A 27968-nucleotide genomic window follows, 5' to 3' on the forward strand; every position below is an offset into this window, starting at 1 on the left:
CGGGGCCTCCAGGAATGGGCGGGTCCTGGGGAAGGGGGCGGGACCTCAGCCTGCGGAGCGGGGACACAGGGTAGACGGGCCCTGGGGGCGGAGCCTGTGAGCGGGGTGTTGGGAGCGGCGCGTTGCGGCGGCGGAAGATGGCTGCGGCTGAGGCGGCGGATACTCAGCTGATGCTCGGAGTGGGGCTGATCGGTGAGGACGCAGGCGCCTTGCCCGGCAGGCCCGCACCTCCCGCGGCCCGCGGTGGGGAGGGCGCGACCGCTTCCTTGTTGGGGCTGGACGGGGGGGCTGCGCGGCTCAGCCCCCTCGGCGCGGAGGTTCCACCAGCGGCCCTGGGCCCTTCCGTCCGCAGCCTTGCATGGCGCCCGCCGTGGTCGGGCGGCGGGGCGGAGGGACCCCGCCGGCCCCCTAGATCCTGGCAGGAGAGCTCCTGCTGGACGCCCCGGGCCGTGGACGGTGGCCGCGCTCCCTTGGCTGCGAGGGGTCGCTGCCCAGGCGGGACTCCGGCTGGGCCGAGATCCGCTCTCGGGTGGCACAGCGGGGAGACTGCAGGGCCGGGGTCCCTCGGAGGGTGGGGAGCCTGGCAGGACTGCCCGCCGGGCGCCCGGCTGGCCTGGATCATGTGATCGAGCGGTTCCAGACACGATGGCCATCTGTACCCGCCCCGGCTGCTGCGCGTGGTGCATGGATTATCTCCGTTTAACTCTAGTTCGGCTCCAGGGGGGTGTGGGTAACGTTTGGTGCCCACTTTACGGAGGAGCCGCTGGAGACCCAGGGTGTCATTTGTGCACCAACACTCGCTAGAAAGTGCCAGCGCTAGGACTGGGACCTTGCAGTCTAGCCCCAGGGCCCCAACCTCACTCAGCCCGTGGAGGATTCCTGGATTGTGTGATAGAGCTTGTGCACATAGCCACTAGTGACTACTTAATCACATGGGATGGGATCTCTTTGGTTTTGAGGAATTAAAGAATGAGGAAGTACGTTGAAATCTTTGGGCAGCCCAGAGTAGGTGCCTGAGCCGTGTGCGGTTGCTTCACGGATGGGTGTTTCCAGGAACCATTCATTCCTTAGGGTTAAGCGACAGCGAGCACGGTTTGTTTCAGTGATCGTCTATCGGTTTCCTGCGTGCCATTGTTCTCTGAAAAAGTAGTATTCTATTGAGATTTTTTACAAGCCCCTTAACACTTCATTTCCCTAGGGCACAAGATCATTGCTTGAGTTGAGAAAAACTTCATTGTCATTTAAAATTTTTTTAAATCATTTTTTTTTTTTCAAATACAGTTGATGTTGGGCAGATAAAATGTATTATGTTCACTTTGTTAAAGATGACGCTGCCCAGGTGGAGGCCATTGCCCAGGTGATATTAATGTGTGTTGGGGGCGGGCTGTGGGCAGGCAGAATCCTTGTAGCCTGGGGCTTGGTTTTGGGATTGAGCTTTTCCCACCCCTTTTTTTTTTTTTTAAAGGTGACCAACTTTTATTCATTTATTTATTTATTTATTTATTTTTATTCTTTTTTTTTTTTAGAGAGGAGAGAGAAAGGGAGAGAGAGAGACAGAGAGGGAGAGAGAGAAGAGAGAGACAGAGAGAGAAGGTGGGGAGGAGCTAGAAGCATCAACTCCCATATGTGCCTTGACCAGGCAAGCCCAGGGTTTTGAACCGGTGACCTCAGCATTTCCAGGTCGACGCTTTATCCACTGCGCCACCACAGATCTGGCTTTCCCACCCCTTTTGATGTGGGGTGGTACAATCCCATCATGTCTGATGGGTGGCTTTGTGTTAAAGACTTCCCCTTTTGTATATTGGATTAAAGGTTTTGATTTCTACACTATAAAATGAGGGCAGAACAGGAGCTTGCTCTCTTGGTTCCTGAGATTAGCATGAGAGAGCAGAGAGCAGAGTAAGGCCACGTGGAGAAGGCCAGGAGAAGCAGCCAAGATGGCGGAGTGCTGAGTGAGAAGCCAGTTAGTGCAGAGTTTGTGCAGGGAGAAGGAAGGAGATGGGGAACAGAGGTGAATAAGTCTGATGAGCTAGGAAAGTCCTTTGATTCTAGGAAACTCGGATAAGTCAATAGCTTTGTGAGCACTGAATGTGAGTGGGTTTTGGAGCCCAGTGTGTACTTTTACTTGCCCGGGTGCAAGCTAGGATTAAAGAAGATGGCTTGCCCTGGCCAGTTGGCTCAGTGGTAGAGCGTTGGCCTGGTGTGCGGAAGTCCCGGGTTCAATTCCTGGCCAGGGCACACAGGAGAAGCACCCATCTGCTTCTCCACCCCTCCCCCTCTCCTTCCTCTCTGTCTCTCTCTTCCCCTCCCGCAGCCGAGGCTCCATTGGAGCAGAGATGGCCCGGGCGCTGGGGATGGCTCCTTGGCCTCTGCCCCAGGCGCTAGAGTGGCTCTGGTCGCAACAGAGCGACGCCCCTGAGGGGCAGAGCGTCGCCACCTGGTGGGCATGCGGGGTGGATCCCGGTCGGGCGCATGTGGGAGTCTGTCTGACTGTCTCTCCGTTTCCAGCCTCAGGGGGGAAAAAAAAAAAAAAAAAAGAAGATGGCTCCTCAGTTTTTGGCTCTGTTGTTTCTTTACCGACTGTCCGAATCCAATGTGAACCTGCATGGGCGGTGGCTGTGATAGAGTCTGTGGCTTCTGGCTTTACAGTTGATATACAGTATTATATTAGTTTTAGGTGTACACCCCAGTGATTAGTAATTATGTAACTTACTAAGTAATTATCCTGATAAATTTTACACACATCTGAACATTTCTAATGGGATTTTAAAACTGCTTAAAAGTATCTCAGTCATCTTAGTCCTGCCTGAACTAAGGCTGAATTAAACTCAGACTTCATTTTGGTAACAGTGAAGAAAAAGATGACAATTATTTGCAGTTCAGCAGGTTTTTTATTTTTCATGTTGACTTGAAAAATAGATTTGCTTCAAAATAATGAAAGGAGAAATGCTCCGGCCCCTTATGAAGCAAGTAGGGCCAGATGGTGATCATTGCTGAAGCTGAAGCTGCTTTTTTACACACTTGCTATTTTCCATAGCAGAGATCGGGAACCTTTTTGGCTGAGAGAGCCATGAACGCCACATATTTTAAAATGTAATTCCGTGAGAGCCATACAACGACCGGTGTACCTTATGCATTATCCAGTAAAAATTTGGTGTTGTCCCGGAGGACAGCTGTGATTGGTTCCTGCCATCCGCAACCATGAACATGAGCAGTAGGAAATGAATGGATTGTAATGCATGAGAATGTTTTACTTATTTATTTATTTTGTATTTTTTTCGGAAGTTGGAAACGGGGAGGCAGTCAGACTCCCGCATGCGCCCTATCAGGATCCACCCGGCATGCCCACCAGGGGGCGATGCTCTGCCGCAATCAGAGCCATTCTAGCGCCTGAGGCAGAGGCCATGGAGTCATCCTCAGCGCCCAGGCCAACTTTGCGCCAATGGAGCCTTGGCTGTGGAAAGGGAAGAGAGAGAGAGAAAGGAGAGGGGGAGGGGTGGAGAAGCAGATAGGCGCTTCTCCTGTGTGCCCTGGCCGGGAATTGAACCCAGGACTCCTGCACGCCAGACTGATGCTCTACCACTGAGCCAACCGGCCAGGGTCAAGAATGTTTTATATTTTTAACATTATTTTTTTATTAAAGATTAAAGATTTGTCTGCGAGCCAGATGCAGCCATCAAAAGAGCCACGTCTGGCTCGCGAGCCATATGTTCCCGACCCGTTCCATAGTATGTTTTTTTTTTAAGTCTAGAAAATCTAGATTCTTACTGCTCTATTTGCAGTAACGTGTCTGTCAAATTCAGGCTATTTTTGCTTGGAGTTTTTAGTACTAGATTGCTCTTGTTTTGTTATCGAGGTGTTTACTTTGATGGTGAAACTACATATGTGACTGGGTAACCTTTATGATGATGATTATTAAATTTTTAAATATAGAATTTGCACAATGAGTATGTAACATGATTATCTCAGGTGGCCTAAAAGTCAAGGTCAAGGAGAGCTAGGTAATTTGAGCAGTAGAAGTAGGTGGGATTTAGGGGTCTCACATGCTGCAGGTTGCTTTGTAAAATGAGATGCTAAAAGTGATTCCACTAAGTGCTTCTGAGTAACCAATCAATTCACTTCCTTGCTGCTGTTTGACATTCTCACAGTGACCATCTTTCCACCGTAGAAAAGGACACAAATGGAGAAGTTCTGTGGGTGTGGTGTTATCCTTCCACGACAGCTCCTTTAAGGAATCTGCTGTTGAGAAAATGCTGCCTTACAGATGAAAACAAACTCCTCCATCCCTTCGTCTTTGGTCAGTACCGAAGAACATGGTTTTATATCACAACAGTTGAAGTTCCAGATTCTTCAGTATTGAAAAAGGTATGATTGCAAAAAGGTCAAAAAACCAAAAATATCTGAAGTGATATAAGATTACTCCAGTAACTCATAGTTTTAGATTTTATCATTCACAGTATGCTTTTGAAAAACGTTATATATGATTTTCATTGGAGAGGTCTTTTTCAGTTTCACTTGCATTTGACCCAGAAATATTTGTTGGTATGTATAATATGAACGACCCTGCCTTTGGTGATGTGAAGCCTTCAGGTTATACTCTGATAGAGTTGAGATGTGGAAGTAGTTTCAAAGTAATGGCCTGGCCTGACCAGGCGGTGATGCAGTGGATAGAGCGTCGGACTGGAATGTGGAGGACCCAGGTTCGAGACCCCGAGGTTACCAGCTTGAGCGCAGGCTCATCTGGCTTGAGCAAAAAGCTCACCAGCTTGGACCCAAGGTCGCTGGCTTGAGCAAGGGGTCACTCGGTTTGCTGAAAGCTTGTGGTCAAGGCACATATGAGAAAGCAGTCAATGAACAACTAAGGTGTCGCAATGGCAATGAAAAACTGATGATTGATGCCTCTCATCTCTCCGTTCCTATCTGTCTGTCCCTATCTATCCCTCTCTCTGACTCTCTCTGTCCCTGTTAAAAAAAAAAAAATGGCCTGATTAGGAATGTGAAGAAGTATATTTTTCTTTTTTTTTCTTTTCTTTTTTTTTTCATTTTTCTGAAGCTGGAAACAGGGAGAGACAGTCAGACAGACTCCCGCAAGTGCCCGACCGGGATCCACCTGGCACGCCCACCATGGGGCGACGCTCTGCCCACCAGGGGGCGATGCTCTGCCCATCCTGGGCGTCGCCATGTTGCGACCAGAGCCACTCTAGCGCCTGGGGCAGAGGCCACAGAGCCATCCCCAGCGCCCAGGCCATCTTTGCTCCAATGGAGCCTTGGCTGCGGGAGGGGAAGAGAGAGACAGAGAGGAAGGCGCGGCGGAGGGGTGGAGAAGCAAATGGACTCTTCTCCTATGTGCCCTGGCCGGGAATCGAACCCGGGTCCTCTGCACGCTAGGCTGACGCTCTACCGCTGAGCCAACCAGCCAGGGCCAGAAGTATATTTTTCATTGTTAAAAACTGTTTTAGCCTGACCAGGCGGTAGCACAGCAGAGAGTGTCGGACTGGGATGCAGAGCGTCCAGGTTCGAAACCCCGGTCGCCAGCTTGAGTGAGGGCTCATCTGGTTTGAGCAAGGCTTACCAGCTTGGACCCAAGGTTGCTGGCTCGAGCAAGGGGTCATTCAGTCTGCTGTACCCTCCCAGTCAAGGCACATATGAGAAAGCAATCAATGAACAACTAAGGTGCCACAACGAAGAATTGATGCTTCTCATCTCTCTCCCTTCCTGTCTTTCTGTTCCTATCTGTCCCTCTCTCTGTCTCTGTCACACACACACACAAAACTGTTTTAGAGGATATAATTATCCTTGACATAGTTTAGAAAACTTTCTTTTTTTATTCATTTGAAAATGGTGGTAAGGCTGGCTATATTAAGAATAGAAAGGATAATTAAGGAAACTCATATATTCAGTAAGTTTTTTGTTGTGTCATTTGATATGGACAGGATCAGTGTGACATGTTGAAAACCACTGTGGTCAGGCCCATGGTGTCGCAGTGGATAAAGCGTCGACCTGGAATGCTGAGGTCGCTGGTTCAAAACCCTGGTTTGCCTGGTTGGGACACATAGGGTAGGGGAGTTGATGCTTCCTGCTCCTCCCCCCTCTTTTGCTTTCTCTCTCTCTCTCTCTCTCTCTCTCTCTTCTCTCTCTAAAAATGAATACATTTTTAAAAAATTAAAAAGAAAACAGAACCACTGTGGGTGTTTGGGCTTCCCAGTCCCAAACCACTTCAGTATTCGAAGAGGAGAACACTGGGGAGAAGTGGCTGAGCCCCCAGAATATTCCTGGTGGGGACTTTCACCTTCTCAGGGTAATTTTACAGCCAGTGAATGAAGCCTGTCCAAGATCTCCGTTTAAATGTAAGGAATTACATGTAAAACAACAGGAAGGCAACAGTGTAGAAACTGTTAGAGGGTTAAGACAAAACCAATTCATAATTAGAAAATGCAAATTTGCAAAAAGATAAGTTTTCCATGTGTCAGAATCTGTGGTTTATATTCATTAAGTTCTTGCTGTAAAGTCTTGATGTATCCTCAGATTTATTATGTTTTATACTACAGACTACCAAATTATAGCAACAACACTTTCAAATCTGGTTTTCAGATTTGAAAAGTAGCTAGATTTTGAGATTTTTCAGTTCACAATATGATTTTTTTTTTTTTTTGTACTTTTCTGAAGCTGGAAACGGGGAGAGACAGTCAGACAGACTCCCGCATGCGCCCGACCGGGATCCACCCGGCACGCCCACCAGGGGCGATGCTCTGCCCACCAGGGGGCGATGCTCTGCCCCTCCGGGGCATCGCTCTGCCGTGACCAGAGCCACTCTAGCGCCTGGGGCAGAGGCCAAGGAGCCATCCCCAGCGCCTGGGCCATCTTTGCTCCAATGGAGCCTTGGCTGCGGGAGGGGAAGAGAGAGACAGAGAGGAAGGAGGGGGTGGGGGTGGAGAAGCAAATGGGCGCTTCTCCTATGTGCCCTGGCCGGGAATCGAACCCGGGTCCCCCGCACACCAGGCCGACGCTCTACCGCTGAGCCAACCGGCCAGGGCCAGTTCACAATATGATTTTTAAAAATGTATTTCTTGAAGGCTTTGCTTTTATAAAGCTCTAAATTTTGTCTCATTAATGGAAACAAGAAGCAATTATCAGAAATTTATATTTATAATAATAGAGGCATATGAATGAAGCTTATGTCAGTGCCCTTTAGATTATATAGTAACCTACAGAGAATGGACTATTTCAGAAACTGTATAATTTTTACTGGAAGACTTTTACTGAGTTGTATTTTGGTTGTTTTCCGTCTTTCAATTTCATGAATAAAAAATAGTTGTTAAATTGATAGGTTTGCTACAGCATTCCTAGCTCTGCTTTGATGAGATTAAGGGATTTTAAATAAAAAAATTCACATTTTTGGTATTTGAAATCTTTGTTTTTGAAAAACTAAAAGTATTACTTTTTTATGTAGGAAATCCAATATATGTGTATATAACTATATGTGTGGATATACATATAAAAGTATAAGGAAGCAATTGAGGACTTGGTTACATTTTGATCTTTTTAATGCTGGTATATCTTGTAAAAGAGGTTTGTTAGAGTATAATAATAAAAATTAATTCTATTAAAGTATCTTTAAAAAGTGTACTTTTTTTGTTTCTTTTGGACAGGTGACTCATTTTTCTATTGTTCTGACCGCCAAAGATTTTAACCCAGAGAAATATGCCGCCTTCACTAGGATATTGTGTAGGTCTGTATGAAACTGTACTAAACGCTAATATACAAAAATGGAGATCTTAGTAGTTACAGAGCAGATTTCTCCTCTGAGGAAGCAGCTTTCAGCCTGTCTCCCCAACTTGATCTTTCCTGGCCCTTCAAAGACTGTGTTATAAAGAGGAACTTCCTCTTCTGCTCCTCTTATTTGGGAAGAGGGTAGAGGGGAGGAGAACATACAGTTTGTACAAGTATTGTAGTTCTTGGGTGTTTTGAGTCACTTGCCATTTGTGGTCTGCTACTTCTTCTCATTTCCAGTCTAGAACTTTCCTAAGCAGGATGGATAAGTGAAGTGTTTTATGGAGCGGTAGGCTGCTTCATATGTGTCAAGGTCTGTCAGTGGAAGTCATTTTGGGGAAAGTTAATGAGCATTTTGAATTATGAGAAAACCCAGGAAAGCATTTCTTAGCTAGAATTCAGTGGAGCTGAAAAACAGATTAATTGATTCATTGTGATTCAAGTAGACTCCTTCAGTTTTATCTTAGCTATTGAAAAAATTTATCTAAAAGACAGCAGTCTGTTTCTTGCCTTGGTGAGTATATCTAGTGAACTTTATGAAATCTTTCTTATGTGTTAGGAACATTGTTTTTTCTATAATGAAGGTTTGCAGGGTTTTACTTTAGTTTTGTTTTTTGTTTTTTAATATTCACTAGGTAGACTTAAAAGTCCAGGTGTTATATATTACTCTCAGCCCTCAGACTTATACCCAATAAGAAGTTCTTCAGGGGGGGGGGGGGAGGTTTGAATGACAGGAGTTTTGTTTTTCCCACTATTACCCTGATAAATGGTTTCCTTTTTGCCATTTTTATGTGCACACACATATGACATAATGTAAGAAGACCTTCTCATTACCTGAGGGTTTCAGTTAGGTTGTATTTTGACAAAATGAACTCTTACTGTTTTTGCAGCCAACTATGGTAAGAAAGACTTCTTGCGGTCAGAAGATCAATTGCAGGTATATGGCTTGCTGTGGAGTACAAACAGTTGTCTGCTAATATGGCGCTGACACAGAGACATGGTTATGCTAGGGGAGACTCTGTCCAGCAGCTTGAACTTAAAACATTGCAAACGTGTTTTGGACAAGCAGTGGAACTCCCGTTTCATCTGATAGAGTTCAGATTACCTCACTCAGCTGAACTTTCTAGGAAATGTTCTGGGGTCCAGAAGGCAAGGTTGGCTTAGACCCCACCTCCTGCCCAGGAGGCAGTCCAGAGGGTTTCTCAGCTCCTGTGGTACCACGGCATTGTTTCCGCTTGTGCGCACCTGCATGCACACACTTTCTCCCCATGAGCACGTGTCTCCATGCACATGCACACAGACACTTTTAAAGTAATTTTTTTTCCAGTTACAGCTGACGTACAGTGTCATATTAGTTTCAAGTGTACATTATAGTGATTAGAGAGACATTTATTTGATAATGGTGAGGTTACCATGGACATGCTCCCTTCCATTTCTGGTAAGAGAAGCAGGCAGGCGTTCCTTCCACAGGATGCTGCTCACGGTGGCGGTAGAGGCCCGCATGGGGGCGCCATTCCCTACGTGGGATCCAAGCAGGCTGCCATGACCCCCTTCCTCTTCTGGTCTCTCCAGCTAGAGAACCCGGTAGAGGGTTTCACGCATGCTCGGAGTAAGTTGTCCAGGCCAGACTGGGTGTCCACCTGAATGCCGTCCCCAGGTTGTGGTTTTCCTGTGGATGGTTTTAGGGGCTTTCTGCCCTCTGTCCAGTCTCTCATAGCCCAGGGTTGTCTTGTGGGAAGTCACATCCTAATACCTTGCTAACGTTTTTCTTCTCCATCACTGTATATTGTTTTATTTTATAATTGTAATAATGTGATTTTTTTATTTTTTTATTTTTTGGTAAGCATATAGTTTTAAAAAACAATACAGGAGGGTGTACAGTGAAAACCAAGTCCCTTCCTTCCCTTTTCCCCAGCCTGCAGTTCTACCTCCTGACCCACCACCTCAAGGCCGCTCCTGGGCCTGTTTTCTTTATATACAACTGGAGATATTTCCTCCATATATAAGCATGTGGATGAGTTCATGGGCTTGACTATATTTTATATATATGATAGCTTATCACAGTCACTGTTCTCTACCCTCCTCGGTTTGTGCATTGAAAAAAAATTTAAAAACACTAATGATTAACAAAATTTGGTAAGCAGTTAAAACTTTGTCATCTTAATGAAACTTAATGTACAATAAGTATCATTATCATTGCTCTATCTTAAACAGTGATTATGTTTTCTTCCCAATTTTCTAGCCCTTCAGCTGCATAAAGACCTAAATAGACCCAATCCTGCTTCCCAAGCAAAATTTAGATTCTGTTACTCATAGGAATAGATTTCCAGGGGAGGGATTGATTTCACAGACGAGCTATAAATGGGGCCAGTTTACTGTCAGCATTTTCGGAGAGTTGTAACATGATGAATGTATCTAGTGTGCATTTATCACCAGAAGCTTAAAGGAGTTGGTTTCTTAATGATCTAAATATAGTTAGATCTGGGAACTCTGACAATAAATAGAGGTTCTCCAACTAATTACTGCTTTCTCTGTGAACAATGCATGAACCGCCTTTCTTGTCAAAGGAAATTCCAGCAATAAAACAGAGTTGTTATGACTAAGAACACCAGCTGTGAATGGAAGACATAAAAAGAGAATAATGGGGCCTGGGAAAGCCCACAGTTCATTCTCCTGCCTGAAGGGACTAGAGCAGGCTTGCCCACATATAAAGAGGGAGCCAACTTTAAAGAATTGTTGAAGGCCTTTCAAGTGGTTTTGTTTGTTTTTTTCTTTTTTTCAAATTAAATTTTAGAATTAATCATGTCATGAAAGATTCAGGCTTTCAGAAGTGTATTAGCAAGTTGGCTTCGATTATTTAAAGTACCCATGCCTAGCCTAGGTGCATTTCTCCGTGGGGTTCATGCGAAGTAAAAGCCCGATTGCCTTTGGCCCTTTCTTACAGAATGTACGTGAAACACGGGAGCCCAGTTAAAATGATGGAGAGTTACATTGCAGTGCTCACCAAGGGGATATGCCAGAGTGAAGAAAATGGCTCTTTCCTTAGCAAGGACTTTGATGCCCGAAAGGCATACCTTGCAGGCTCCATCAAAGGTAAAAATAAATGAAGAAAGAGGTGGGAAGGAGCGAGGAAAGGAGAAAAGAAAGGAAGAATGAAAAGAAGAAACAGGCCCTGGCCGGTTGGCTCAGTGGTAGAGCGTCGGCCTGGCGTGCAGGAGTCCCAGGTTCGATTCCCGGCCAGGGCACACAGGAGAGGTGCCCATCTGCTTCTCCACCCCTCCCCCTCTCCTTCCTCTCTGTCTCTTTCTTCCCCTCCCGCAGCCAAGGCTCCATTGGAGCAAAGATGGCCCGGGTGCTGAGGATGGCTCCTTGGCCTCTGCCCCAGGTGCTAGAGTGGCTCTGGTCGCAACAGAGCGACGCCCCGAGGGGCATAGCATCGCCTCCTGGTGGGCGTGCCGGGTGGATCCCGGTCGGGCGCATGCAGGAGTCTGTCTGACTCTCTCCTGTTTCCAGCTTCAGAAAAATACAAAAAAAAAAAAGAAACAGAAACCCATCCCAGGCCCTGGCCGGTTGGCTCGGTGGTAGAGCGTCGGCCTGGGGTGCGGAAGTCCGGGGTTTGATTCCTGGCCAGGGCACACAGGAGAGGTGCTCATCTGCTTCTCCACCCCTCCCCCTCTCCTTCCTCTCTGTCTCTCTCTTCCCCTCCTGCAACGAGGCTCCATTGGAGCAAAAGATGGCCTGGGCGCTGGGGATGGCTCCTTGGCCTCTGCCCCAGGCGCTAGAGTGGCTCTGGTTGCAACAGAGCTACGCCCAGGAGGACAGAGCATCGGCCCTTGGTGGGCGTGCCGGGTGGATCCTGGTCGGGTGCATGCGGGAGTTGTCTGACTGCCTCCCGTTTCCAGCTTCAGGAAAAAAAAAAAAAAAAAAAAGCCATCCCAGATGATTTCATCCCGACAATAACAAAATCCCCAAGCCAAGGACAATCTCTCAGTAGACTATTTTTCTGTATTTCACATATATCGTCTACATAATACTTAATTCCTCCCCAGGAGAGCACTTCAAGTTCTCCATTTCCTTGTCTGAGTAGAATTCTGTCATGGGAAAGCAGACTTTTTAGTGTTCCTTTCTAAAAGAGTGGGACTTAACAGAGAAACGTTCTTTCATCAGTGGCCTACACTTCACCGCTCCAGGCCTCTGCTGACCTCTGTGGTTCTCTTTCCTTAGATCTCAGCAGTTCCCCCCTCCAGCTGGAGCACCCAGACCCCTGACCCAGGCTCCCATCCAGATCCCTGCCCTTTTCTCCTACCTGGAAAATCCAAAATGGCAGAGTCGGCCCAGGGCGAAGGCACAGACGTCGGGTTCCTTAAGAAAGGGAGGAGGGGAACTCCAGGGTCAGTGCTTTGCTCTCTCCTCCCACAGCGCCTGTCTTCACTGTTGATGCTGCTGTTCTGTATGGTGTCTAAGCATCCCTGCGGAGGTGTTAGGCGTGCTCACACTACTGTCTCAAAAAGACTTAAGTAAAGACATGTGGGTACGTGGGAGGGAGTGATCACTGAACATTTTTTAAAGCTTAAGGAGGCTCTAGCCAGTGACTCAGTGGATAGAGCGTTGGCCCAGCATGTGGATGTCCTGGGTTCAATTCCTGGTCAGGACACATAGGAGAAGCGACCATCTGCTTCTCTCCCCTTTTTTTCCCTCTTCGCTCCCTTCCCAGGCAATGAGGATAGCTCAGTTGGTCCGAGCTTTGGCCTCAGGTGCTAAAAATAACTCAGTACTCAGGAGGAGTCTGCTTTACTATCTCCCCTCCTCTCACTTTAAAAATTAAACAAGCCCTGGCCGGTTGGCTCAGCGGTAGAGCGTCGGCCTGGCGTGCGGGGGACCCGGGTTCGATTCCCAGCCAGGGCACATAGGAGAAGCGCCCATTTGCTTCTCCACCCCCGCCCCCTCCTTCCTCTCTGTCTCTCTCTTCCCCTCCCGCAGCCGAGGCTCCATTGGAGCAAAAATGGCCCGGGCGCTGGGGATGGCTCCCTGGCCTCTGCCCCAGGTGCTAGAGTGGCTCTGGTTGCGGCAGAGCGATGCCCCGGAGGGGCAGAGCATCGCCCCCTGGTGGGCAGAGCGTCGCCCCTGGTGGGCGTGCCGGGTGGATCCCGGTCGGGCGCATGCGGGAGTCTGTCTGACTGTCTCTCCCCGTTTCCAGCTTCAGAAAAATACAAAAAACAAACAAACAAAAACTTAGGGAGTTTTTATGACACAGAAAGGTGCTGGTTTCTTTCATACCATTTACTCTGCTTTCTTGTGAGTCTGGCTTTAATCTGCGCATCCAGCATGGAGCCCTTGGGAGGCTGGTGTAGGCAGCTCTGACACCCATTCCAAGAAGCAGATATATGAATAGATATGCCATCCACCAGATAAGATGCTTCCGTACTAACAGCATTTACCTAAATTTATTGTTCGTGTTGAAAATAATTTTGCATTTATATGATAGGAATTCTTTCCAATGAAGACATTCTTTCCTAATATATTTAATGCAGTAACCTAATTTCTTTTGTTTTAAGACATTGTATCACAGTTTGGATTGGAAACTGTTATCTTACACACAGCACTGATGCTAAAGAAGAGAATTGTCGTCTATCACCCCAAGATAGAAGCCGTCCAGGAGTTCACCAGGTATCCTAATCATTACAAAGCGTGACCTTGGTTGGCAGCCAGTTTGGGGCACTTGGGGTTACTGTGTGCTCTGTTCTGTTGCACATGTGGTAAAAATAGAATATGTTAGGCTGGGTGAAGTACCATTTTGGTCAAATGGTCCAGTTTAGATTTAGCAATTCAAGGTCACTGAATTTGAACAAATTCTTTAACTTTACAAACATGAGTATGTTAGAGCAGGGAATTTGCAAACTTTCTTGCCAGAGAAGAAACATTTTAGGCTCACAGGCCATATGGTCTCTGTCCCATCTACACAGTTGTCATGGGTAGCAGCATAAAAGCAGCTGGAGGCAGTTCCTATGTAAATGAATGAGCAGGGCTGTGTGCCAATAAAACTTTATGTGTAAAGACAGGCAGCAGCTCATGGGTCAGTTTCCTGGCGTCTGCTTAGTTAAGTTTTTCCATCTGTTCAGTTTTACCACAGACTTCTCTTATTTATTTATTTTTTTGACTCTTATTTTTATAATAAATATAGTAGGGTGTTTGTTTTTTTTCTTTGCCTAATCTAACTTGTTTTTAGATTCTTTTTTAAAACTAGGGAGGACTAGCACTTACGCTGTTTACTGTATGACAGACATTGTATAAGATACATTAAATTATTAAGTTTACTCATGATGAGAAACTTGCAAGTATTATTGCCCTGTATTATTGATGAGAAAACTGAGGCTCTGAGAGGCTGAGTGGTCAGATAATGGAAAGATGAAAGTCTTGGTAGTCAGAAAGACTTGGATTAAAATCCTGGGAAGGCAATCATTTGCTCTGTGACCACATAAAGGGTACTAATGTTTCTAAGCCTCAGTTTCTGTCTGTAAAATGAAGATAATACCTACCTGAGAAGCTTATTTTTAAGACTGAAAATAATTTGTGTAGAGTAATTATTGTTATGATCACAATTGCCGCAGATCTTGGGGGAAAGGGCCAGAATGTTTTCCCAGCACATCTCGCAGTAGCCATTTTACTGGGAGGTTTTTGTTTCGTTTTGTTGGGGGTTTTTTGTTTGTTTGTTTGTTAAATTTTTTTGTATTTTTCTGAGGTTGGAAACGGGGAAGCAGTCAAATAGACTCCCGCATGCGCCCGACCGGGATCCACCCGGCATGCCCACCAGGGGGCAATGCTCTGCCCATCTGAGGAGTTGCTCTGTTACAACCAGAGCCATTCTAGCGCCTGAGGCAGAGGCCATAGAGCCATCCTCGGTGCCTGGGCCATCTTTGCTCCAATGGAGCCTTCTGTGGGAGGGGAAGAGAGAGACAGAGAGGAAGGAAGGGGGAAGGGTGGAGAAGCAGATGGGCGCTTCTCCTGTGTGCCCTGGCCGGGAATCGAACCCGGGACTCCTGCACGTCAGGCCGATGCTCTACCACTGAGCCAACCAGCCAGGGCTCGTTTTGTTTTTTAAGGCATTGGTCCCCAACCTTTTTTGGGCCACGGACCGGTTCAATGTCAGAAAATATTTTCACGGACCGGCCTTTAGGGTGGGACGGATAAATATATCATGTGACTGAGACAAGCGTCAAGAGTGAGTCTTAGACGGATGTAACAGAGGGAATCTGGTCATTTTTAAAAAATAAAACATCGTTCAGATTTAAATATAAATAAATAAAATGGAAATAATGTAAGTTATTTATTCTTTCTTTGCAGACCGGTACCAAATGGCCCACTGACCGGTACCGGTCCGCGGCCCGTGGGTTGTGGACCACTGTTTTAAGGAACTTTATTTTGTATACATCAGACACAAAGTGGTTTGCAAGTGTGACTGGAATTAAATGTGAAATGAGAGACTTGGAAAACTCTTCTTGCTCCCAGAGCCCTGTTTGGATCATACCCTCGGACCCCTCTCCGTGGTAGTCTGCAGAGTAGGGGGTTTGGAGGAAAACGTTAGAAGCGTCTCTCTTTGCCACTGTGGAGATCTTCCGAAACTTCACTTGGAGCTTTTTATAGCTCACCTGACACCAAAAGCAGAGTTCAAACCATTGCATTACTTTCATTTGAAGCCTGGAGGGCTGGCCCATTGAGGACTGGTTCTCCCTGCTGCCCATGGCAGCCAGTGTCCTCCCGGCAGAGGGCAGAGGGCAGGCTGTGCCTTGCAGGGGCAGGCCAGCCACCAGTTGGGGTCTCCCTTTGATTCCCCAGGACTCTGCCTGCCCTGGTGTGGCATCGACAGGACTGGACCATACTTCACTCCTACGTGCACCTCGATGCCGATGAGCTGGAAGCCCTCCAGATGTGCCCAGGTAGACCACGGGGCCAGGGCAGTGATCTGCTGGGACTAGGGTCGTCGTGTGGTTCTTTGCTTTTGGGGTTTGGGGGGTTTTGTGTGATTTTGTGTGTGTAGGTGCATTCCTAAGGAGAATACTGATCAGTTATTATTTCTTTGGTAAATGGAACCAATATTTACCCCTTTTAAAACCTTTAAATAAGGAAAGAATTAGGTAAAATACATGTAGCACAACATTTATCATCTTAATCATTTCTAAGGGTGTAGTCAGTGACAGTAAGTACATTCACATTGTTATGTGGCTATCACCAAAATACAACCTGTTTTTGACTTGTAAAGTTCTCATCTTAAAAGTTGCCTCAGTGATTTGATTTAGTTTATAAATTTTTAAAATTTTTATTTTTGGTTTTTCTTTTTTTTCTTTTTATTTTTTTTTGTTTAGAGTGTCATTTGAACCTTGTCATATTTTTTCTCAAAGAAAAATTATTTTTAAATAGTTATTATACTTGTATAGTAAGTTTTAATAATAAGATTCTAGGAATAAGTAAATATGGTATTACCTATGTCTACAGTAATCCTAACTTTGTGGTGTCATAGTTTCTTATTTTTGCTCCTTTAGATTTAATGTTAAAACACCCTTTATCCGTTTATGGTCTTTTTTTTTTTTTTTCTGAAGCTGGAAACAGGGAGAGACAGTCAGACAGACTCCCGCATGCGCCCGACCGGGATCCACCCGGCACGCCCACCAGGGGCGACGCTCTGCCCACCAGGGGGCGATGCTCTGCCCATCCTGGGCGTCGTCATGTTGCGACCAGAGCCACTCTAGCGCCTGAGGCAGAGGCCACAGAGCCATCCCCAGCGCCCGGGCCATCTTTGCTCCAATGGAGCCTTGGCTGCGGGAGGGGAAGAGAGAGACAGAGGAAAGCGTGGTGGAGGGGTGGAGAAGCAAATGGGCACTTCTCCTGTGTGCCCTGGCCGGGAATCGAACCCGGGTCCTCCGCACGCTAGGCCGACGCTCTACCGCTGAGCCAACCGGCCAGGGCTCCGTTTATGGTCTTAACAGGCCACAAAGTTGAAGGTGATAGGGGCTTTTTTCTTTCTTTTTTTTTTTTTTTTTTTTTTTTTTTACAGAGGCAGAGATAGACAGGGACAGACAGACAGGAACGGAGAGAGATGAGAAGCATCAATCATCAGTTTCTCGTTGCACGTTGCGACTTCTTAGTTGTTCATTGATTGCTTTCTCACATGTGCCTTGACCGCGGGCCTTCAGCAGACCGAGTAACCCACTGCTGGAGCCAGCAACCTTGGGTCCAAGCTGGTGAGCTCTTCGCTCAAGCCAGATGAGCCCGCGCTCAAGCCGGCGACCTCGGGGTCTCGAACCTGGGTCCTTCCGCATCCCAGTCCGGTGCTCTATCCACTGCGCCACCACCTGGTCAGGCGATAGGGGCTTTTAAATTATGGAATGTTTATTATCTATAAAATAATATGTGATTTTCGATGCGTGTTATAAAAGCTAGCAGAGCGTTGATGACTCAGCAGAGATGGAAGGAGAAGGTCGTCAGTCCTTTGCAGCCTCGTGTCGCTCCCCCACGTGCTCTTGCTCTCCCTCGGCCACTTACTCTAACATCTCTCTAAACAACATACTGTTTGATTTCCCTCAACTAACTTTTTATAGGTGGACTCATGATGGACGGTCTGTGGCCTATGTTTTTTGTTGTTTTTTTGCTTAACATTTAATATTTTTGTGGGATTCACCCACGTTCAGGTGATGTGTGTAGTCCCATTCACTTTCACTGCTGCATAGGATTCCATTAAGTCATATGCCATCGTAGACTCAATTGGACTTTTTCTCTTTATTCACTTTAAAAGCAGAGCTGCTGTGAGCACTCTTACCAGTCTCTTGGGGCACTTAGGCAAAGGTTGCACTTCACCCTCCCACTAGTGGTGTGGGAGAGGTCCCATTATTTCATGTCCTTAATAACATTTGGTTATTGTCAAACTTTTTTTTATTATTACGGTATTAATGATTTTTTAGAGAGCGAGAGACATTGATTTGTGGTTTCACTTATTGATGCATTCATTGGTTGATTCTTTTTTTTTTTTTTTTCTGAAGCTAGAAATGGGGAGAGACAGTCAGACAGACTCCCGCATGCGCCCGACCGGGATCCACCCGGCACGCCCACCAGGGGCCGTCGCTCTGCCGCGACCAGAGCCACTCTAGCGCCTGGGGCAGAGGCCAAGGAGCCATGCCCAGCGCCCGGGCCATCTTTGCTCCAATGGAGCCTTGGCTGCGGGAGGGGAAGAGAGAGACAGAGAGGAAGGAGGGGGTGGGGGTGGAGAAGCAAATGGGCGCTTCTCCTATGTGCCCTGGCCGGGAATCGAACCCGGGTCCCCCTCACGCCAGGCTGACGCTCTACCGCTGAGCCAACCGGCCAGGGCCCATTGGTTGATTCTTGTATGTGCCCTGACCATGGATCAAACCCGTAACTTTGGTGTATTAGGATGATGCTCTAACCAACTCAACTCCTGGCCAGAGTTAATTTTACTTTTTACATTTTGTTAAAAACCCAAAGGTAGCCTGACCAGGTGGTGGCTCAGTGGATGGAGCATCGGACTGGGATGCAGAGGACCCAGGTTCAAGACCCCCGAGGTTGCCAGCTTGAGCGCGGGCTCATCTGGTTTGAGCAAAATTCCACCAGCTTGAGCCCAAGGTCGCTGGCTCCAGCAAGGGGTTACTCGGTCTGCTGTAGGCCCATGGTCAAGGTGCATATGAGAAAGCAATCAATGAACAACTAAGGTGTTGCAATGCGCAATGAAAAACTAATGATTGATGCTTCTCATCTCTCCGTTCCTGTCTGTCTGTCCCTGTCTATCCCTCTCTCTGACTCACTCTCTGTCTCTGTAAAACAAACAAACAAACAAAAAAACACCCCAAAGGTAGAAAGATAATTCTCCTATATTTTCTTATAAAAAAAATTTTTTTTCTTGTAAAAATTTTAAGTTTTTTTCTTCCTCATTTAAGTCTTCCTATACCAGGAATTACATTTTGGTAATGTGTGTTTAGGAGCTGATTTCATTTTTTTCCCATTTAAATAGCCACTTGGCCCAGGAACACTTTTTATTTTTATTTTATTTTATTTTATTTTATTTATTTATTTCATTTTTCCGAAGCTGGAAACGGGGAGGCAGTCAGACAGACTCCCGCATGCGCCCGACCAGGATCCACCCGGAATGCCCACCAGGGGGCGATGTTCTGTCGCTCTGTTGTATCCAGAGCCATTCTAGCGCCTGAGGCAGAGGCCACAGAGACATCCCTAGCGCCCGGGCCATCTTTGCTCCAGTGGAGCATTGGCTGCAGGAGGGGAAGAGAGAGACAGAGAGGAAGGAGAGGGGGAGGGGTGGAGAAGCAGATGGGCACTTCTCCTGTGTGCCCTGGCCGGGAATCGAACCCGGGACTCCTGCATGCCAGGCGACGCTCTACCGCTGAGCCAACAGGCCAGGGCCAGGAACACTTTTTAAATACATAGTGTTCTCCAGTAATCAGCAGTTACATTTCTCTCTGATACCACATTTTCTCAAATGTGATGGAGTCTTTTGGTGCTCTGTGGTGAGTTTTTGGTTTTGTTGCTGTTGTGTTTTTTAAATGTCCTCACCTGGTAAAGTAAAGCTTTAGCAATGATACATTGGCCCTTAACAGTTTTTTTTTTTTAATTTTATTGCTCTGAAATCCGGAAAGTCTGTGAATTGTTCTCTTAACGTCAACTCCAAAGGTCTGCTAATTCTGAAGTCTTCCCGATTCCTTTAGCACGTATGGTATCAGCTCTAAAATCGGTGAGACAGGGCGCTGTTTCCACTTGTCTTCCAAGAAACCGAGTGTTTGGCCATGATTTATTGGAGAGAAGGACCCTGAAGAGGGAACATGGCTCAAGAGCATCCTGGCTACCTTCTGCCTCGTCTGTCCTTTCTGCCCCCAAAGCAATGACGGAACAGGAAATGCTCTCCTTCGGGGTCCTTCCTTGCCCCTGAAGTCTGGCTTGGGAATGTGTGGAGTTGTGTGAGTTTCTCCAGGCAGTTGACAATCGTGTAGCCTTAGTCAATGCCTGAATAAGTAAAGCAGGGAGAAAAAGCAGCGGGTGATCATTGAGACTCAATTCTCTTTTCATGTGTTCGCAGTAGGATTGTTCACACTCCGGTAACGTTGGTCACCTTTGTAATGCAGGTTACATCGCTGGATTTGTAGACTTGGAGGTGAGCAATAGATCAGACCTCTATGACGTATTTGTGAACCTGGCAGACAGTGAGATTACCATTGCTCCGCTGGCGAAAGGTTAGTTCTCGGTTCTCCTCTGTTGCTGACACAAGATGTAAGTCAGGCAGTTGTGGCTTTTAGGCCGATTGTCTAAAACCAGTGTTGGAGGGCCTGACAACCGGCTGTGCTGAAGCTGCGGGATTTATTCTTAGGCTTGGCCATGTTAGTAATGCACTGTGGATGCTTATCCTGCACAGCGTATGTTAATAAGATAGTCTGTTCATCTGTTTCTCCACTTTCTACTTAAACAAGGTGTGTTAGTTATTTATTACTGCATGACAAATCACTTCTAAACTTAGTGATTCAAAACAACAAATATTTATTATCTCACTGTTTTGGTGGGTTAGGAATTCAGGACTGACTTAACCGGGAAGTTCTGACTCAAGGTCTCTCATGAGGTTTCAGGCAACACAGTGCCAGCATTGAAGGGATCTGGAGGCTCAGCTGGGGCTCGGGGCTCCACTTCCCACTCACTCACAGGGCTGTTGGCAGGAGCCCTCACTACATCGGCCTCGTCATAGGGCAGCGTGAGTGTCCTCGTGACCTGACAGCTGGTTCCCCAAGAGTGAATGATCTGAGAGACTGAGGAGACCACAGCGCCCTTTATGACCTGCTCTCAGGAGCCATTCACTGTCACTTCCTGCACATTATAGTTGTTAGAAGCAAGTTGTTAACCCAGTCCCCATTTCAGGGAGAGGAACTAGGCTCCATCTCTTGAAGTAAGCCGTATTAAAAAGAGTGCGTAGACTGACAAGCACACAAGGGTTGACTGTGACTCCTGTGCAGGAGATCTTTGAAGGCAATCTCAGTAAGCCCAGGAAATGTGAGCGGTCTTGGAGCTAAGGATCGAGAAAGGGTGTCCCATCTCTGGAAACTTGGCATTGTCCTGAATCACAGCTACCTAAAAGTGTGAAGACTGGGTTACCTGGGTACGCCCAGGGCACTTCTGAGCTACTGGTTACAGATGGGATTCCTGGGTTCTCATTGCTCTTTCTACTGGAAGTTGAAATGACTGAATGCTGCCTAATGATGGGTTTTTATTAGATAGATTCTTACAAAATCTATCATTGTCTGAGATTTTATCTAGTAACTCCAAATGAATAGTACCAAAACTAGTTTTCTTTTATTCGTTTTAAAATTACAAACATAATGCGTGTTCATGACAAAAAATTCAAATATAAAATCATCATTAGGAGATGATGAAGCAAAAGTGATAGCAAACTAGCTGTGCCTGGGCCCCGGAAATTGCTGAAAGGGTGGCCGTCTCCTTGCTGCCATCTGTCGCTCTAAATCTAAGACGGGTGCGTCCCAGTCAGCACCATTCACATCTGTCCCTTGGGGTGACAAACAGAAATTTCCGTTAATCTCCTTAATGCAGAAAGTGGCAGTGTATATAACGAATGCAACTTTGGTTGTTTCCTTCTCATTTCTAAGGCCTTTGACCCATTGAGTGTTCAGGAAGCATTTTCGCAACATTCCTGCCAGAAAAAGATGAACTTGAATTCTAAACTGTAAAGATCTGGACAGGGAAGTCAGGCTCTTGGCTTAAACTCACATTTATTTGTAATCAGAAGCAAAATAAAAATTCTTATCAGGTAGTTGTAAAGGAGAGGTTTGGTTTGGTGTTGGAGTGTTTTTTAAGTTTTCTGAAGCTGGAAATGGAGAGACAGTCAGACAGACTCCCGCATGCTCCCGACTGGGATCCACCCGGCACACCCACCAGGGGGCAACACTCTGCCCACCAGGGGGCGATGCTCTGTTGCGACCAGAGCCTCTAGCGCCTGGGGCAGAGGCCAAGGAGCCATCCCCAGCGCCCGGGCCATCTTTGCTCCAATGGAGCCTCGGCTGCGGGAGGGGAAGAGAGAAACAGAGAGGAAGGAGAGGGGGAGGGGTGGAGAAGCAGATGGGCGCTTCTTCTGTGTGCCCTGGCCGGGAATCGAACCCGGGACTTCTGCACGCCAGGCTGATGCTCTACCACTGAGCCAACCAGCCAGGGCCTTGGAGTGTTTTTATTTTGGACATGAAGTATGTAAATGACGATCATGCCTTCCTGACCTCCGAGCATAGTGGTCGTGAACCTATGGCTCGTGAGCCAGATGTGGCTCTTTTGATGGCTGCATCTGGCTCGCAGACAAATCTTTAATAAAAAAAAAATAATAACATTAAAAATATAAAACATTTTCATGTATTACAATACATTCATTTCATACCACTCGTGTTCATGGTTGAAGGAGGCTGGAGCCAATCACAGCTGTCCTCTGGGACAACACCAAATTTTTATTGGATAATGCATAATGTACACAGGTCGCTGTATGGCTCTCACAGAATTACATTTTAAAATATGTGGCGTTCATGGCTCTCTAGCCAAAAAGGTTCCCGACCCCTGGCCTAGCACGTCATATTTGTGATTAGCAGTAAGGTGGAAATGGGGAGGGTTGTCGGTTGCTTTTTGACAATCCCCTCTGTATCATCTTTCAGGTTTCAGATAAATGACATGATTATTTTTTATTATGTAAACTTCTAAATTTTATACAGTACATTCTTCTTAATCTCACTAGAGGCCATGGCAATGGGCAAACTGCACAGAGAAATTGGTCAGCTGATTGTTCAGTCTGCAGAAGATCCAGAGAAATCCGACAGCCAAGTTATACAGGTAACTCCCTAACTTGCTTTGCGTGGCCCTGTGTGCAGAGCTGCTTGTTATCAACTGTGCACATGACAGAGGAAGTGACAGCGAGAGGCCAGCAGGCAGGTGCCCCTGCGGGTTTGCAGGTGCACCCCCTGGAAGGGAGCAGGCAGGGGCTGTCATGGCTGATCAGTTGTCGGGCTCTGAGGACAAGGTATCTATGGGGTGGGCGGTTGGAGGGCGGATGCCGAAGCCCAGCATTATGGTGAGAAGCGTAACCTCTAAGTGGTCTGGAACGCTGTGCTGGACTGGCCCACGCGTCCTCTCCTCCTAGTAGAATTTTCCTGGAGGAACAAAACGGAAGGTTGCTGCTGAGCACGGGGAACTAGACAGCGTGCTTTCTAGCCCTGCTTTCGTCTCCAGGACCTTGGTAATACAGACCCCTGGCAAGCTTAGCGCTCTGATGTCACCCCCTGCAGGGTCAGCTCCTCTGTGTGCCTGAGCTGACAGTGTCCATGTGGGCCCTCCCCTCCCCTTGCCAGTGTGGGGTGGCAAATGGTTGTTTGTTTTTAAAGACTTTATTTATTCATTTTAGAGAGGAGAGAGAGAAAGAAAGAGAGAGAGAGAGAAGGGAGGAGCAGGAAGCATCAACTCCCATATGTGCCTTAACCAGCCAAGCCCAGGGTTTTGAACCGGCGACCTCAGCATTCCAGGTTGATGCTTTATCCACTGCGCCACCACAGGTCAGGCGGCAGATGGATTTTATTTACACTTCTCCGCGTGGTGGTAGAGCTTGCCCAGCCTCTGCCCCATCTGCTGCCAGTTTGCGTTGTGCCTGTTTCCCGAAATCTGCTCCTCACTTGCAGGGGGCACTTCCGGCCTTGCCTCATCCAGACCCATGTCATACTCTGGGGACCGGGGGCCTGGAAGGGGTGTCTCCCCCTGTGCTTCCTGGGGGGCACCTCTGATGTGAATGCCCTAGTCCCCTGTTTGCACTGAGCTCTTTTCCTCACTGACCCGTTTATTTACTTAAACGGTGTTTCCTGAGCACTGACCATGTGTTGGACTTTGCACAGGGCCGTGTGGTGTACAGTACAGTGGGGAGCAGAGTCCCTGCCCTTGTGGCCTGTGTTTTAGTGAAGTAGGTGAACAGAAAATACGACAAGATCGTTGTGAGCCTGGATAAATGAACGCTGTGACAGAAACGGGCTGAGGTAGAAGATATCAGACAAGGGATCAGACAGCTCTCTGAGACACTGACGTGTGAGGTAGATGATGCTGATGGCTGAGAGGGACCACAGGTGTTGACGGGGACCCATCTGCAGCACTGTCCTCTGTTCAGTGCTGCTGGCCTAGCCAGCTGTGGCCAGGAGTAGGTAGGCGGGTTTGTCCTGAGGACCTGAACACTGAGAGTCTCCTCTCCTACCAGGTGGGTCCTTGTTGCCCGTCCATCCCTCTGCCAACATTACAATAAAGACACTGACTCGCTACAGTGTTGGTGAAATATGTAAATTTGAGTTCTGAGTTACAGTGGTTTTCACAGACTAAAAATGATACAAGATGACTCAGTTTAAGGTATGATGAATGTGCCCAGCATGTTGTAGAAGTTCAAAAATATTTGAATGGATAGTGATGTCAACAAACCAAAAAAAGACATGACTCTGATGTGAGCTCTGTTTAGTCCTCAGCCCCCCAGAGGAACGTCAGTCAGTGAAGAGGAATAAAGCCCATGCGGCTGGGGCTGGGTTCCTTATCCCCGGCGGGAGAGAACTTAGGGAAGAGATCTGTTCTGGAATAATAGCAGGGCTCCTCAAAAAGTTAGCCAGAGAATTACCGTATATCCAGCGATTCCGCTTCGGGATGTTTATCAAGAAGAATTAAAAACGGACTCAGGCCTGACCTGTGGTGGCACAGTGGATAAAGCGTTGACCTGGAAATGCTGAGGTCGCCGGTTCAAAACCCTGGGCTTGCCTGGTCAAGGCACATATGGGTGTTGATGCTTCCAGCTCCTCCTCTCTGTCTCTCTCTCTGTCTCTCTCTCTCTCCTCTCTAAAATGAATAAATAAAAATTAAAATTTAAAAAAAAAACGGACTCAGATGTTTGTACACCCATGTTCACAGCACTATTAACAATAGCCAAAAAGTGAAAACAGCCCAAATGTGGATCAGTGGATGAATGGATGAACAAAATGTCGTGTATACATACAGTGAAATATTATTCAGCCTTAAAAAGGAATGAAGTTCTAAGAAGTGATGCAACATGGATGGTTCCACTTACACGAGGCCCCTAGAACAAACGCGTTCAGAGAGGCAGAGAGCAGCTGGTGGCTACCAGGCCCGGGGAGGGAAATGGGAGTGGTGTTCAGCGGGTGCAGGATTTCGGCTTGGGAGGAGGAAAAGGCCTGGAGACAGACAGACGTGATCATCACCCAGCACTGTACATGTACTTAATGCCACCAAATTGTATGCTTAAAAATGGCAAGAAGGAAAGAATCTGGGACATTGATTTTCCTTTTAAAAAATTTTTTTCAGGCCCTGGCCGGTTGGCTCAGCGGTAGAGCGTCGGCCTAGCGTGCGGAGGACCCAGGTTCGATTCCCGGCCAGGGCACATAGGAGAAGCGCCCATTTGCTTCTCCACCCCCTCCCTCCTCTCTGTCTCTCTCTTCCCCTCCCGCAGCCAAGGCTCCATTGGAGCAAAGATGGCCGGGGCGCTGGGGATGGCTCCTTGGCCTCTGCCCCAGGCGCTAGAGTGGCTCTGGTTGCGGCAAAGCGACGCCCCGGGCGGAGGGGCAGAGGGGCAGAGCATCGCCCCCTGGTGGGCAGAGCGTCGCCCCCTGGTGGGCGTGCCGAGTGGATCCCGGTCGGGCGCATGCGGGAGTCTGTCTGTCTCTCCCATTATCAGCTTCAGAAAAAAAAAAAATTAAATTTATTTTAGAGAGAAAGGCGGTGAGGGGGGGAGAAAAACGTTGATTTTATTCTCCTTTATACATTCATTGGTTGACTCTTGTGTGTCTGACCAGTGATTGAGCCCACAACCTTGGTGTATCAGGATGATGCTCTAAACCCTGCCACTGCTGGACCTCTGTTCTTGAGTTCTGGCTAAGAAATAATTTACAGCCAGACTCAAACTATAAGAGAAAGTTTATTTAGAAAATTACAGAAGCAAAAGAAGGGCCCTTGGAGCTTAGGAGAGAGAAAGGTGAAGGTGCCGTGCTAGGGGGGAGGCGGGGCCTGGGGCGGGAGAGAAAGGCGCCGGTGCGCTTCCCCAGAGGGCGGGTGCGCATTTTCATTCTAATAATTTATAATAAACTTTAAAAAACAGCCGGAAGAATTCTATTAAAATGCAACAACTACTCAAATGTTTTGATCATAACAGACTGCATGTTTTCCTGTTCTTCCTAAAGGATATTTCCCTTAAAACAAAAGAAATCTTCACCAACCTGGCACCGTTTTCAGAAGTTTCAGGTGACGGAGGAAAGCTGGTTCTCAATTTTGAGGCACTAAAGCAAAGACGATTGCCGCCAGCAACAGAAAACTTCCTTTACCAGCTAGCTGCAGCTGAACAGATGCTGAAAGTCTGACCTGTTGGAATGGCATCACCGGTGATGGATACTAAGCTCTTTGACCATGATTACCCATTAACTATGTACAGTACTGAAAATAACAAAGAAAATGTTATATTTTAATGATTTATTTGAAAGTATTGAGATTGGACCTGAAAAGCACTGAAACGTCTGAAAACACTTCTGGTTTTTCTCTTATCTGGTTAGTTTCATGCCTATCGATGTTGGACAAAGTGCTGTAATTCCATAATAAGTTATAAAATGGCCTGATGTCCTGGAGTAACTCTGTTGAGTTCTCGTGTCCATCAGCAAGTCCGAAAGCCTTCGTTTTTATAAGTTCCAGTTCGTCTCACTGTGTAGCCACAAACCAATGGTTTCTTTTCAGAAAGCTACCTGAAATTTTGCTTTGTATTCTTCTAGGAAGAACTTTAATTCCCTGTGAGGAACTCTACTTTCTGAGCCGAACTACTAAGTTTTCTGCAGAACCGTCTAGAACAGTGGTTTTCAACCGCTGGTTGGCTAGAGATTTCGTACCAGTCGGTGAAAGAGTTCACCACCCTGATGTTACATGAAGATTATAGACCCAGTGATCTTAGTTGAATTCGCTTACGCTCAGGGTGATTTCTGCCTTAGCAGTCCCCGAAATAAGTATATTTTCACCAGTCCCCAAGAATTAAAAGGTTGAAAACCATTGGTCTAGAGAAGATCATTCAAAAGACCCTGCAGTTGCACTTTCTTTTAAAAGAAAAAAAATTTTTTTTGCCCTTTGACCGTTTTGCCTATATTATGAGGGTTTTGCATAGATTTTGTACTTGAGACAACTTTAATAATCCGTATTTATACTGCCTCAGAGGTAAGCATTTGGCAAACGTAAGCCATCAGTACTCTTCAATTAACCCTGTTGCTAGCAATATTATTTTGAAAAAGATGCCAGTCCTTATATGGCAGAGGAAAATAAGCAGCTGTTTTGAATATAAATGCCTGCATAATTGAACTAGCAACTTGACATAACCGGTAAGGGAGTGAGAATTCACTGCCTACAAGGGCCAAAACCAGATCATCTCTTCAAATAATTCCAGTAAAAGTAACTTGGCCACTTATGAAGTTACTGTTCTTTCAGTTGTGTACTCTTCTCATAATTGGAAACCTAAAATTGCAAAATAAGCATGGAGATCTAAATTATAACTTGTTATTTAATTATATGCATTCATATTAAGTATGAAAGGTTAGTTTACACGCAGTACTGTTGTCCTTAGGGATCTTACCCAGAAAAATGTTTTCAAAAGAAGTCTTTATGGAATCTTTCATTTATTATTGGTGTTAGACATCTGTTCGGTAAAAATTTTAAATAGTCCTTTCCCTCCGCCCTTGGACCTGAAATAAGATTTTGTTTACTAAGGCAAACAATTTAAAATTAAATCTGCACTTTATGAAAATGAATACTAACATCTTTTTCTCCCTCATTTTTGTATTACTATATTAGCTAATGATCAAAGTTGTTAAAATTGCAAATGTATGATGCAGAAATAAAATGGAAATATTTTGATACTCAACAAAAGTTTTAGATAGAGGAAAAATTATGCCCTTTCTCTAATTCTTCCCACTCCAAAAAACACAAACCCTTTTTGTCAACTGCAGATGTGCTGAGGAATTATTATTATTATTATTTTTAATTGTATTTATTCATTTTAGAGAGGAGAGAGAAAGGGAGAGAGAGACAGAGAGGGAGAAACAGAGGAGAGAGAGACAGAGAAGAGAAGGTGGGGAGGAGCTGGAAGCATC

The 27968-nt window shown here is 46.5% G+C and overlaps 1 protein-coding gene and 1 non-coding gene across 3 annotated transcripts; one reads left to right on the forward strand and one right to left on the reverse strand.

The window, feature by feature from the left end:
• The first annotated feature begins 96 nt into the window (after nt 1-96).
• DENND10 (DENN domain containing 10) lies at nt 97-27744 on the forward strand. 2 transcript variants are annotated; one of them, XM_066239711.1, is made up of 9 exons: nt 97-192; nt 4169-4365; nt 7650-7729; nt 10715-10863; nt 13326-13437; nt 15604-15704; nt 19908-20015; nt 22556-22650; nt 26028-27744. In XM_066239711.1, exons 1-9 carry the CDS (start codon nt 138-140, stop codon nt 26202-26204), a joined length of 1074 nt encoding a protein of 357 aa, XP_066095808.1. In that variant the 5' UTR covers nt 97-137; the 3' UTR covers nt 26205-27744. The 2 variants fall into 2 exon arrangements, with proteins under 2 accessions (XP_066095808.1, XP_066095809.1); XM_066239712.1 differs by lacking the exon at nt 7650-7729 and having other exon boundaries at nt 108-192; nt 4149-4365.
• TRNAV-GAC (transfer RNA valine (anticodon GAC)) lies at nt 14778-14853 on the reverse strand. The gene has a single exon. It is a non-coding gene; the product is annotated as a tRNA-Val (tRNA).
• Nucleotides 27745-27968: the final 224 nt, after the last annotated feature.

Source organism: Saccopteryx bilineata, chromosome 7 (assembly GCF_036850765.1).
Source record: "Saccopteryx bilineata isolate mSacBil1 chromosome 7, mSacBil1_pri_phased_curated, whole genome shotgun sequence".
NCBI classification, from domain to species: domain Eukaryota; kingdom Metazoa; phylum Chordata; class Mammalia; order Chiroptera; family Emballonuridae; genus Saccopteryx; species Saccopteryx bilineata.

Bases quoted from the DNA above. Each gene is read 5' to 3' on its own strand.
- DENND10 (XM_066239711.1), top strand. From the start codon at position 138: ATGGCTGCGGCTGAGGCGGCGGATACTCAGCTGATGCTCGGAGTGGGG. The intron at 15,705-19,907 runs GTAGACCACGGG...TTTGTAATGCAG, and splicing joins AGCCCTCCAGATGTGCCCAG to GTTACATCGCTGGATTTGTA. The intron at 20,016-22,555 runs GTTAGTTCTCGG...TAATCTCACTAG, and splicing joins CATTGCTCCGCTGGCGAAAG to AGGCCATGGCAATGGGCAAA.